Source organism: Notolepis coatsorum (genome assembly GCF_963971535.1).
Source record: "Notolepis coatsorum genome assembly, chromosome: 7".
Lineage (NCBI taxonomy): Eukaryota > Metazoa > Chordata > Actinopteri > Aulopiformes > Paralepididae > Notolepis > Notolepis coatsorum.
In genome coordinates, this window is record NC_140171.1 from 27763286 (window position 1) to 27776893 (window position 13608).

Below are 13608 nucleotides of genomic sequence, written 5' to 3' on the forward strand. Positions count from 1 at the left end.
ACAGTATGTCCTCTAGCAGCCTGAGAGTAGTCTGCAATTGAGGAATCTTCAAATAATAATAATTATAATAGGGGAGAACGGGGGACATTGTCACACGGGTAGGTTGTCACATTCATTATATTTCACAACCAGAGGGTCCTGTCTCCCATACTTTGGTATTTAAATGTCCAGAATTGGGGTCAGAGTTCACCTACATTGTCATCTTAGGAGTGAAACAGCTGAATTTGAGGTGAGAGGACTTTTTTGTTTTTCATGTCCATTTGTAAATATTCCGCTCCTCAGTATTTTTCTTCTAGGCTTTTACACAATTGGTTTATAATGAAACAATTATTACCCTTAAAAAGTGTGAAGGGATAGCTATAGTTTAGATTGTTGTTAGCTAGCTAACTAGTTGTTAGATGGCTGTTAGCCTTGATGCTATCAAGACATTCCAGTTGGGGTTGGTCATCACATTTTATTTGGGGTTGGTTGTCACATGTTGTGTAGGCTATTATTGTTATTTTGTTATATAGGATGGCCTAACGATGTGTTTTCTGTTCATGTTCATGTTAAGATGCATTAAGTTATGTATTTGTCAACTTGTCAATGCAATTAAACTTTCAAATTGAGTTCTGCCTTATTGTCTTCTTTTTGCGATTTTTCCCATTAAAACACATGGTGACAACCAACCCCATAGTGTGTGACAACCATCCCCATGATGGGGTTGGTTGGCACAATGTGTCAGAGTGTATTTGATAGATGATTAACTCTTTGTTACAATACATTGGAAGATGAGAGGGATACACATTTCAAGCCAACATCTTAAGCTTCAATTTAATGTAGGAATGACTATTGAAAGATGTTTTGATGATGAGCAATTCACACTAGAGTAAAAAGTGTGACAACTATCCCCGTTCTCCTCTACATTTTGATAAATCCCAAACTATTCTAAGGTGTAATCATATAGTATTGTAACGAACCCTGATTGTTGTTGTTCGTTATTGACGACTCTCGAGGCAGTTGTTATTTCTCACTTTAGGTCTTTATTCAAACATCAGGTATAGCTTCGGTAGTGACTCATCCCTACAACTTCCCATGCCTCAAGAGAGCACACCCTAGGTGCCACACCCTCTTATACCTTTTTCAGGTCAGCCCCTGCCCCCTCCCCTCTACCAACCCCGGGCTCGCGCGACCAACAGCGCCGCCTGCCATCCCCAGGATGGTAGAGTGCAGAGTGACAGTTCGGCTGACCAATAACCCAAATCCCAGGGTCGCTACAGTATGATGCCGTTTGTTGTAAGATTCCGTGTTACATTATCTGAATATTGGTTGCTAATGCTATAGTTTGGCTGGTTATGTTATGCTGTAGTTGGTGTTCTAACATTTTTATACATGTTCCCTTTTTTAAATTTGAGCACCTGCCCCTCTAAAGGTCTCTGCATGGTCACAGGGCTAAACATGCATTAGATTAAATGCCTGTAATTACACAATGCCATGCAACAAACACTCTGTCCAGTGACTGTTATTAAGAGGGCTGCACGGCACGTTACTGCTGCTACGACCCACGAAAGGTGTCCCCGCCTCCCTAGTGGACCACCGTGTGTCTAGCAAGCAGACAAGGGGGGCAACAAGGGACACTATAGGAACTCAAAAATAGGGTAAGGAAAGAGACGAATGCGGGGAGACAGCTAGGGATGGGGAAGGGAAACACAAAGCAAAAAAGGGGGGGGGGGGGAGTGTCTGTGTGCCGCTTGCCTGGGATATAGAGCCTGACCAACACTGGGATATAAAGCCTGACCAACACTGGATCGCTGCTCCAACTAAATATTCCGGCGGAGGCAACAGTGTGATGCATACATGCAAAAATCCCAGTGCAGCAAAAGTGACCTTCTCCATCGGTTCCGTCCACGTCTGGCCAGTTGCGTCGGATCAACACCTAATGGAGAGGAAACCTCTGTCAGTGGCTTGCTGGTTCCAGTTTAACATCCAACCACACACAGCGAGGTAACAAGAGGGCTCTTAACCGAGGGTAGGCGGTGTGTTGAGGAGCCCCAGATGAGTAGCCTCTGCGCCCGCAGTGGAGGAAGCGGTGGATGGTGGAGGACGAAGTTGGAGGATGCAACTGAAACCAATGTCGCAGAAAGGAGTATGCTATATAAATCCAATCCATTATGCATATTCATGTTCGGAGTCTTCTGCCAGGAAGGGTCTGCCATGTCACTGTGGGCTCCCATTATAAAGCACCTGGTGTGTCTCCATGATCTCATCATGCACCTATGGAAAACTAGCAGAGAGCTGGGGGAGGTGCCCCAAAAGGGTGCATGTTAAAATGAAAATGATGTCAATTATGAGGAAGGGGGTTAGTAGGGGGAGCCCTGTCCTTTCAACCTGTGACACATTTGCTTTGAATTAGTACACGAAAGCACGTAAGAAGTACGAAAAATACATTACGATTAAGTATACTCTCAGAAAAGTACATTATTGGTAGAAATATACTTGTATATAGACATTTAATATACTAACAAACAATATACATCCAGTATGGGAAAATATAAAAATTGTTGAGTTGGGTATCATAGACACTGACTGAATCCGCACGCACACACACACGCACACACGCACGCACGCACGCACGCACGCACGCACGCACGCACGCACGCACGCACGCACGTACGCACGCACGCTACTATGGAGCTTCTATGCCCAGGCCATCAGGATGCTCAATGACTCTATGCAACATCAACCCATTCATCTACACTCATTGCAATGCACACACATCCACATGCACACACTCACTTTAAACAAACACTCACCCTTAACACTCACTTTAGACACTTTAAACACTTTAACCACTACACCATATTTTATATATTTATTACAAATATATTTGCCCTGCCTGTACATCCATACATGTACCTCATTTTTGCATTTAGCATCTTCTTTTAAGTTTGCATTTTTGTATCTCATTGTCTGCATTTTTTTTTTTACTTCAGTGTACTTTAGGTTGTACTTTAGTTGTATATTGTAGGGACCTTATTCTTATTTTACTTGTTTACATTATCAGGGGCTCATACAGAACCAAGCATTTCACTGTAATGTACAGTAATGTAATGTACTTTATATGTGACAAATAAAACAAAACTTGAACTTGAACTTGAAACACACACACACACACACACACACACACACACACACACACACACACACACACACACACACACACACACACACACACACACACACACACACACACACACACACACACACACACACACACACACACACATACACACACAGTCGGCCAAACACTACCACCCTTCCCCCTAGTGGTCGACTGCAAGCATCACACTGTGTGTAAGATTCTGGCCCCTAACGTGTGTTGATGTGTAATACCTGCACAGTCAAGCTGGAAAACACATGAAAGCCGGCTGCATGTTGTTTAAAGTCATGGCGTTACGAGGTAGACTCGACCCTGCCCTGCAATAGCACCACTCAGTGAATAGGCCTTGTGTGTCTGGCTCTTAAGCTCAGCCCTTAGTGAACCACATAGACTACTGTATAAGCATGATCTTGTTCAAGTGTTGACACCTCAGTAGACACACGCACGCTCGCTTGCACACACGCACAGACGCACATACATACACACACCCACCCACGCACAGTTATTTTTAAGGTACATTAAAAACAAATAACCAGGTGGTAGTGTGCACATAATAAAGATGTGATTGTTTTTGCCTGATTCTTGTGGCACACTAAGTTAAAATGCCCTCAGGACTAAATCCCATTAGCCTTTTGATCTTCCCGCTGTCTATTCTGTTGTTGTTTTACTGAAAAGACTCCTGCATCTCACGTGTTTTGAAGGCTACTGAGAGGAGGATTCCGCACGTTGTCTTCCTGATTGCAGTCACTTTATTTTACCGTTCTGTCCAATGGTAAACGCTCCATGAAGATAGTTTTGTTTCGTAATGTTTGAAAATATATAATCACGGTAAATCTATCAGTGGTTTTGTATTCGATGATTTCTTGTAGCTCATTAGTCCCGTGGTTCTCAAATGTTTTCACGTGAAGGACCCCCAGATTTATCCGTAATTAGCCAAGGACCCCCACAAGATGTCCCAGGGACCCCCGTCTCACAACAGAGGGCAGAATAAGATGAGATAAGATAAGATATTCCTTTATTGATCCCCTTGGGGAAATTCAGGCATCGTAGCAGCATGGGGGGGGGGGTACAGGTGTGGGCATGGTAATAGTAGAAGACATAAATACAGGCAATAAAATTATAGTACAGCAGAAAGGAAAAATAGGCAGTGTAAACAATATAATCAATATAAGAATAGTCATTATTATACACTCTCTCACTGTACTAACTTATAGTGAAGACTATAGTGAAATTAATGAGCATATTAGTGAAATGAGTGAATGAATGAATATTCCCCATTTCAGCTGGGGACCCCCTGGAACCCCCCCCCCCCCCCCCCCCCCCCCGGACCACTGGGGGATCTGCGGACCCCACTTTGAGAACCACACTGCATTAATCAGAGAGCAAATGACTCCAGTTGTGCTGTGTAGGACAAGCTCTTTAGTCATTTTGGGTCAACCATGATTACAGTGTTGAGACACTGACACATCAACCACCCACAACGACTTTTATCTATTGTCTCCCTGTTTCGTATGTATGTATGTATGTCTTTTCTAGACATGACATAGTGCAGAACAGGCAGTTTAGGGCAATCAGCCGTATGTCTGTGGCTTCCAAATCCACTGCTTCATTTGCAAAAGGTAATGAGTCTAATTTTACCTGTTGTCCTGTCGTGTGATTGGCTGTCTAGGTTCACCGACAGCGCATAAGTTGCTGTTCCCCTGCACACCTGAGATCATTCCATCAAAGCGTTTCTAAAAGTGGACATTCTTCCAACATCTGCCGTCGATCTTCATTTAAAAAGTGTTGTGTTCCCGAAGGCTTCAGGGATGTTTGTGACGATCATACTGACGTGTCTTGCTATGACGGCATCTGCAGTACCAGTGAGTAGCCATATTTCTTTCTTTTCCTTTTATGATCCAATATTTTATATATTTTATATTTTTTCCTATTATGATTTGCTAACAGTAAGGTGAGAAAGTGAGCAATTCATACTGTACCGTATTTCTGCTTTAATAACATGTATATATCGGACTATTTCTCCCAGGTAACTCCAGGTATGGCCACTATACAGCAGCAGAGTCAGACACAGATAGGGGACCAACCAGTCCAGAGAGATTTGGTTCTCGATCGCACTGCTGGGACACAAATAGTGGTCCAGGTCCAGCCTAATGTCCAGCAGCCCCAGCCTGGCATCCCTCAGCAGCAAGGGGTCGGGGCCCAAGGGGGACCCCAGTACATGTTCCCCATGCAACATCAAACATGGGCCCCGCAGGGGCTCCCCATGTATATGCCCTATCAGCCAAGTGTCCAGGGATATACACCTGTTCATAACCAGCCAGCACAACCACAACACCCACTGGTAAGATGTCTTACGTGTGTGTTCATTAATCAGAGCTTCATCCAGTATAATATATCTACTGTATAGATACACAAACAGATGGCCAGACAGATGGAATAACAGACCGATGACAGACAGACAGACAGACAGACAGACAGACAGACAGACAGACAGACAGACAGACAGACAGACAGACAGACAGACAGACAGACAGACAGACAGACAGACAGACAGACAGACAGACAGACAGACAGACAGACAGACAGACAGACAGACAGACAGACAGACAGACAGACAGACAGACAGACAGACAGACAGACAGACAGACAGACAGACAGACAGACAGACAGACAGACAGACAGACAGACAGACAGACAGACAGACAGACAGACAGACAGACAGACAGACAGACAGACAGACAGACGGATTAGATGGATTAGATGGATTAGAATCTAATCATTAGATTCAGCAGTGACTCTAGCGAGGAGGTACTGTAAAACTGGTGTCATATATTTAATTTGTTAATGTATGTATAATATATATATATATACTATGTGTATAGATGGTAGATATATAGATATGGATACTGCCTTTGATGAAATATGTATTTTAAATCAAACTTTTTTTTAAACATTTTAAAATGTCTTAATGTCTATTATGATTTGCTAACAGTTCAGCAAGTCATACTGTACCTGTATGTCTGCTTTAATAACATGTACATTGGACTATTTCTGCCAGTTCACTCCAGATACGGCCACTATGCAGCAGAGAGGGGACCTACCAGTCCAAAGAGATCCAGCTCTCGACATCACGCCTGGGACTCAAGTACTGGTCCAGGTCCAGCCTAATGCCCAGCAGCCCCAGCCTGGAATCCCTCAGCAGCAAGGGGCAGGGGCCCTAGGGGGCCAGTTTCTGCTTCCCACGCAACAGCAGACCTGGGCCCCACAGGGCATCCCCATGTTTAATCCCTACCAGCCAAGCATCCAGGGTCCTGTTCATAACATGCCATCACAGCCCCAACAGCCAATGGTAAGACGTCGTATGTATGTTCATTAATCAGAGTTTCATCCAGTATATGTATATTTATATATACTGTAGATACACAGACAGACGGATGGATGGATCAATCAGTGATATGCAATGACAGATCTAGATGTATCTAGATGTATTGATTTAAGACATGTGATTTGAATCAAATGCAAGTAATATACACTTTGTTGGGAGGAGTCTGCTCCATGTGGCCAGCTGAGGGAGACGAGGGGACTCAAGCCTCTTGTATGCTAGTCAGGAGTGGTGGGGGCTGTACTAAGTACCTTTAGTTGGATATATATATATATATATATATATATATATATATATATATAGAGCGAGCGAGAGACAGACAGACAGACAGACAGACAGACAGACAGACAGACAGACAGACAGACAGACAGACAGACAGACAGACAGACAGACAGACAGACAGACAGACAGACAGACAGACAGACATATAGATAAAGCATTACCACATCATAACAATGGAACTACTGAATGACTCTTTGTTTTGTCGTTGTGTCTTCCCAGATGTTCCCTCAATATGGATACTTCCCTGCGTTCCCATCTCCACAAGGAAGTCAGATGGTGAGATATTCCTGCTGTGTTGATATTAACCATGTTGTACGTGTGACCTGAGGCAGAGGTACATGCGGTGCAGACAGACACAGTGTAACGCTGCTACTACAGTCTCACGGAAGAGGATAAAACGGGCACAATTTCTATGCCGAACTGAACTGAACTTAATTAACCTGAAATGTTTTGCCCAGACGTGCATTTGCCCAATTGGATCCCTTTGCGCTGGATTTGGCTCATGCTCAGAGAAAGGAGGTGACTCGAGAACATGACAGGTAATCCATTTGATTCGATTCAACAATTTCCAATGCCGTTCTCTCCCCAGCCCTTCGCTCCACAGCCCTTCGCTCCCCAGTCCTTCGCTCCCCAGTCCTTCGCTCCACAGCCCTTCGCTCCCCAGTCCTTCGCTCCCCAGTTCAACCAGGTTCCGTATGGATTCCCAATGATCTACCAGGCGCCGCCCCCACAGTTCCCAGTCGTTCCCCCACCAGCTGCTCCAGTGGCACCAGTAGAACCAGCCGTGGCACCCGTACCAGCAGCACCTGAACCCAAGGTGTCTTATACACAGCGATTATACACTGCACACTATTACACATTACTGTATATACCGTAAACATATATATATATTTATTATTACCGTATATATATATCCACCGGCTGTCATACCTGTCCACATTCTATATCTATTATGTACATATCCCTTACTTACTTTATACCTGTGTCACTGTATTAACATTACAAATCTTACATCTGATTATCACTACACCCAGTACTATTACTATTGCACTTTACTGTTACATTTGCATTCTGGTTGGATGCCAAACTTATTTTCGTTGTACTCTACTTGTGCTGTATGATGACAATACATTTTAATCTAATCTAATCTAATCTAATCTAATCTATTAGGGCTCCAGTGTAATTTGCTGAGTTGAATGACACTAGTCTGGTAAAACGTTGGTGATTTATGGAATGACCGTTGTTATGTGTCCAAAGCCCGAAATAAAAAATAACTGAACTGAACTGAACTGAACTGAACTGAGTTGAATGACACTCATCCTGTATGATTTTCCTCCACAGACCCCTAATATCGTATACATGTTTCAGCCACCAATGGTAAATGCCAAGTAACAATTTATTCTTTTGAAATTGTTCCAGCTGCATATTGACAAATCAGCATTTAACTACAGTACACTCACCAGTTTTGCCCTGAGGTTTAATAATACCTGTTTTGCCATTCTGTCCTCAGCTTGGCGGCTTCAGCTCTGAAGAACTTCAGGTAACACCGACAGAACCTTTATGTGCCCTGTTACAATGTTGAAACAATGAACCTAATGAACCACAGTGAACCCGGTGAACTCAATGAACTGATACAGAGGTACCTTTGGAATAGAGAGAGAGTGCAACAGGTCATACTCTGAAGAACCATGCCCTCTGGTGGGGAAATGATGGGCGTAGTAATATGCAACCAAGAGGGAAACCTAACTAAATGTCTAGCTAGTTAAAAACATGAAGTATCATCATATCAAAGGATTATTGTAGCACCATGTGTCTACCAGAGAGCAAGGTATGTGTTGACAAACAATATACTGTCAATATCTCCAGGTTAGAAACACCACAGGAGGGAGGAAAAGTAGCGTGTATGGCATAAATAGTTTAGAACTAAAATGACGATGGGGCAAGTTAGCTGTTAGAAAGCTATGTATTAGCAAGCTAGTCAACTACGAAACTTGCAAACACAATACTGTAGGCTATAGCTTTCTGATGTATCTTTTAATGCGTACCATGACTTACTTCACATCTTTCCCCATCCATGCTGCTGACGCCTCACGTCTTATATAGCCTGTATCCACTTTTCTCTTCTTAAATGCTTAGTTTTTCGATTCAGAAGCTTATGAAGGCTTAGTTCTAATTTACCCTGTTGCTAGTGCATCCCACCATACAGTATATTTGAGGTATTTTTCTGACGTTTGCTAGCTGACCCAAATGACAAGGAGGCTCTGTCACACAATACAAAGTAAATGGAGAGCGATGGAATGTTTACCCCTCTGTGAGGGCTCTGTGTGGGCTCTGTGTGTAGGCTCTGTCTCTATAGCTGAATATATCCATCCACCCCTCCCTCCCTGTCCCCTCCTCCCTCCCTCCCTCCCTCCCTCCCCACTCTTCTTCTCTCTATTGCAGATGGCATCCAGAATAGCTCAGATGCTTTTGCCAAGTATACAGGCAAACATGCCTGCGGAAGCAGCGATGCCAGCATCTGGTAGCCTCATGGGCATCTCCCAGGGCAGTGTCCCCCAGACAGAGAGGGTGCCAGTTCCTGGAGCACTCCCAGGTGCTAAAAATACCCCTGCAGGCCTGGAGCACCCAAGGCAAGACACAGCCCCCATCCCGGCACCTGTGGTGGCGCCGGTCCAGCCCAGCCACCAAAGAAACGAGCCCGGTACGGTAGACACTAAACCTCCCGCTCCCCTTGTCAACAATCTGATGGCTGTCACTACTACTACAACTACTACGGGGTTTCCTGTAGTAACTCCCTGAAGAGGGATCCGACCGATTACGTGCACTGATCAAAAGCACAAGAGAAATGATTCATCAATGAGGTGTTGCATGGGTATTTTGTGTTTACTCTCAAGTTTTTTTTTGTTTTGTTGTTGTATTCTTCTGAGTGTAAACAAGTGTATTATTGTGTTACCAACATGTGTTTAAAAATATTTAAATGAAATATGTAATAAAAAATAAATAAGAACCAATGTGTGGACACATTTTTTTTCTTTATATTACATGATTATTTGATCATGTAATTCCTGACAAACAAATGAAAAGAGCATCAATTCAAACCTGTTATAAGTGATTTAAAAGTAAAACATATTTTATTTTTTTAAAGATTTTCTTAAATATTACATACAGTACATACAGGAGGTCCTGTACCATTCAGCCAGTCTTTATTTCCTCTGCAAAACCTCAATTACAGCTGAGATAAGTAGACAGTCATAAAAAAAAGGCCACAATTTTCTGCTTGATTACAGTAAAGGTGAACTCAAGCGGGGGACCGGTATGTAATTGAGACATTAACAATCACTGTTACTTTCACGCTGTGTCACGGCAAACAGCTAACAGCAGGCCACAAGGAAGGGGATGGCAGCTGAAAACACACATAAACAGGCATTATAGTATAGGACAGGTTGAAACGCAATGAAAAGGTGCTACGCTGCACTATACTATTTGAGGGAGAAAGAGACTGTGCGTACATGCGCGTCTGTCTGTCTGTCTGTCTGTCTGTCTGTCTGTCTGTCTGTCTGTCTGTCTGTCTGTCTGTCTGTCTGTCTGTCTGTCTGTCTGTCTGTCTGTCTGTCTGTCTGTCTGTCTGTCTGTCTGTCTGTCTGTCTGTCTGTCTGTCTGTCTGTCTGTCTGTCTGTCTGTCTGTCTGTCTGTCTGTCTGTCTGTCTGTCTGTCTGTGTGTGTGTGTGTGTGTGTGTGCGTGCGTGCGTGCGTGCGTGCGTGCGTGCGTGCGTGCGTGCGTGCGTGCGTGCGTGCGTGCGTGCGTGCGTGCGTGCGTGCGTGTGTGTGTGTGTGTGGGGGGGGGGGGGGGGGGGGGTGACAGTGGCTCAGAAGGTTAGAGCTATCGTCTGTCAATTCCAGCTCCTCCCGGCAGTGGTCAATGGTCTCTAACTACACACCCTACGCTCTGTATCCTCTAGTGGTCCCACTCACCTCTACAGCTGTGCCATCGATGTAGAGAGAGAGGGGGGGGGGGGGGGGCGTGCTGGTCTTGTGGAAGTCTACAATCATCTCTTTGGTTTCTTTTACATTTAGGATGAGATTGTTCTCCTTGCACCACAGTCCCAGTCCATCTACCTCCTTCCTGTATTCCAACTCGTCCCCTTTTGTGATGAGCCCCACCACTGCAGTGTCATCTGCGAACTTCACTATGAGATTGCTGTCATAGTGGGCTCTGTAGTCATGTGTGAGCAGGGTGTAAAGTAGTGGGCTAAGGACACAGCCCTGGGGGGAGCCAGTGTTGAGGATGATGGTGAAGGATACGGTGTTGTTGATCCATACAGATTGGGATCTGTTTGTCAGGAAGTCCAAAATCCAGTTGCAGAGTGATGGAGGTAATCCGAGGGCTGACAGTTTGTTCACCAGTGTCTGTGGGATGATGGTATTGAAGGCGGAACTGAAGTCCAAAAACAGCACCCTCACATAGGAGTCCCTGTTCTCCAGGTGTGTGAGGGACTGATGTGTCACAGCGTTGATAGCGTCAGCTGTGGAGCGGTTTGGCCTGTAGGCATACTGGTGGGGGTCAGCTGTTATGTCAATGGCCTTATTTATGCTCCTCATAACCAGCCTCTCAAAACATTTCATCACAATTGGGGTGAGAGTGATTGGTCGATAGTCATTGAGACAGGACACTGAGTGTGGAGGCCTTTGGTACCGGGACGATGGTAGAGGTCTTGAGGCATGTTGGAACGATGGCCTGGGACAGTGAGGTGTTGAATGTCAGTCATGACCACTGAGAGCTGGTGAGCACAGTCCTTCAGGACCCTACCTGGGACCCCATGAGGACCCTACCTGGGACCCCATCAGGACCCTACCTGGGACCCCATCAGGACCCTACCTGGAACCCCATCAGGGCCTGCAGCTTTGCGGGGGTTTATTTTCTGCAGTGTCGACCTTAACCCTTTCACTGCCACACGACAGAAGGTTAACCCTTTACTATCACACTACCGACGGGTAACCATCGGTAGTGTGATAGTAAAGGGTTAACCTTCTGTCGTGTGGCAGTGAAAGGGTTAACATGCTGTTGTGTCGCAGTGAAAGGGTTAACTGTCACACTGAGAGGGGAGTCGTCAGGCGAGGGCATGAGCCTGAAGGTGGTGGTGGTGTTGGAGGCCTCGAAGTGGGCGTAGAAGATGTTAAGAGCATCAGGTAGTGATGGGTCCGGAGGGCAATGTGCATCTTTCCTGCTGTAGTCCGTAAAGCATTTAATGCCCTTCCACATGCTCCGGGGGGCATTGGATGAGAAGTGGCCATCTATTTTCTTTAGCATACTGTAGGCCAATTTGGCTCTCTTGACTCCCGCCGTTAGGCTACGTCGAGCAGTCCTGAGTGCCTCTGCATCCCCTGCTCTAAATGCAGCATCCCTCGCTGTCAGGAGACAGCACACTTCTGCATTCAGCCAGGGTTTCTGGTTGGGAGGGATTGTGATGGTTTTGGTGGTTGTAAAATCCTCTACACACTTTCCGATGTAGCCCATGCAGGACTGATGATGTGTATTCCTCTAGGTTCACAGTGTCCCCTTCTGTTGTTGCTTCCCTGAACATCTTCCAGTCTGTGGATTCAAAACAGTCTCTAAAGGTTAGAGAAGCGAGTTTGCAAGGCACCCACAACTGCTCCAGTGGAGTTGCAGTGTCAGCTCCTCTTTCATCTGTTTCTATCTGAAGAAGAAGTCTTTATTGGTCATGCAGATGAACACACACAAATGCGAGATGGGCGACACACAGAAACATGCATTGGGTCGCGCTTGACCTATCCCATCGTCCTTACCCTCAAGGGCAGCCGGGAACAGACATGGGCTGTGGCGTGGGCCGCACCCGGGAACCAATCCAAGTGCTCCTGTCCATCTTCGTCAAGGACGCTACAGCGATCTGTTCTGTATGTTTTCCTATTGGGTTTATCTGTTTTTCTGGGGAGGAAACCCTTGCGAGCACAGGGGGGGACATGCAAACTCCACACAGAAATGCCCAGGAGATACCCCACCTGGGTACCTGGCAACCCAGCAACCAGGTCCCCAAGTGGGAATCGAACCCAGGACCTTCTTGCTGTGAGGCGACAGTGTTAACCACTACACCACTGTGCCGCCATCTGCGGATGTCTCTTGTTTTTCTAAGACTCACTCTGTCTTGAGTGTTTTGTCAGAGGGCTTGTTGCGTTAACGGTGCTCTCTCTCTCTCCCTCATGCTCCTGTTGCTGCTGTCGCTTCTACTCTGCTCTATGCTGGACTGGCTGAACTCTGATGTTGCACCACAGTGACAGCCGCTCCAACCCTGAACTGTTGCCTATACTCAATCTATACTGTATGAACTCTGAACTCTGTTGCCTATACTCAACCTATACTGTATGAACTCTGAACTCTGTTGCCTATACTCAATCTATGCTGTATGAACTCTGAACTCTGTTGCCTATACTCAACCTATACTGTATGAACTCTGAATTCTGTTGCCTATACTCAATCTATACTGTATGAACTGTGAACTCTGTTGCCTATACTCAACCTATACTGTATGAACTCTGAACTCTGTTGTCTATACTCAACCTATACTGTATGAACTCTGAACTCTGTTGCCTATACTCAACCTATACCATATGAACAGTGTCAGACTGTGGTTGTACTGAGCAGCTCCCTGGTGTAAATGTAACTGTGTGAATGTGAAGCAGGGCGCTGCTGAAAAAAGTGCATTTGTGCTCAGCAAACCTACCCTGGGTAAAATAAATGTTAAAAAACATACAGAACGTGTACTAACTGGATAAGCTTTATGAGGTGATT

General features: G+C 45.2%; 2 protein-coding genes across 2 annotated transcripts in view; both read left to right on the forward strand.

Moving 5' to 3' along the window:
• The window catches only part of cnga1a (cyclic nucleotide gated channel subunit alpha 1a), a gene marked incomplete at both ends in the record, with an annotated part of 155293 nt that overhangs the window by 95601 nt on the left and 46084 nt on the right, over positions 1 to 13608 (forward strand). The gene's annotated exons all lie outside the window — the stretch shown is intronic.
• Positions 4844 to 9810, forward strand: LOC311232377 (uncharacterized protein). The gene is made up of 8 exons (XM_084319158.1): positions 4844 to 5001; positions 5166 to 5480; positions 6198 to 6488; positions 7023 to 7079; positions 7393 to 7620; positions 8145 to 8180; positions 8314 to 8343; positions 9246 to 9810. Exons 1-8 carry the CDS (start codon positions 4948 to 4950, stop codon positions 9600 to 9602), a joined length of 1368 nt encoding a protein of 455 aa, XP_084175284.1. The 5' UTR covers positions 4844 to 4947; the 3' UTR covers positions 9603 to 9810.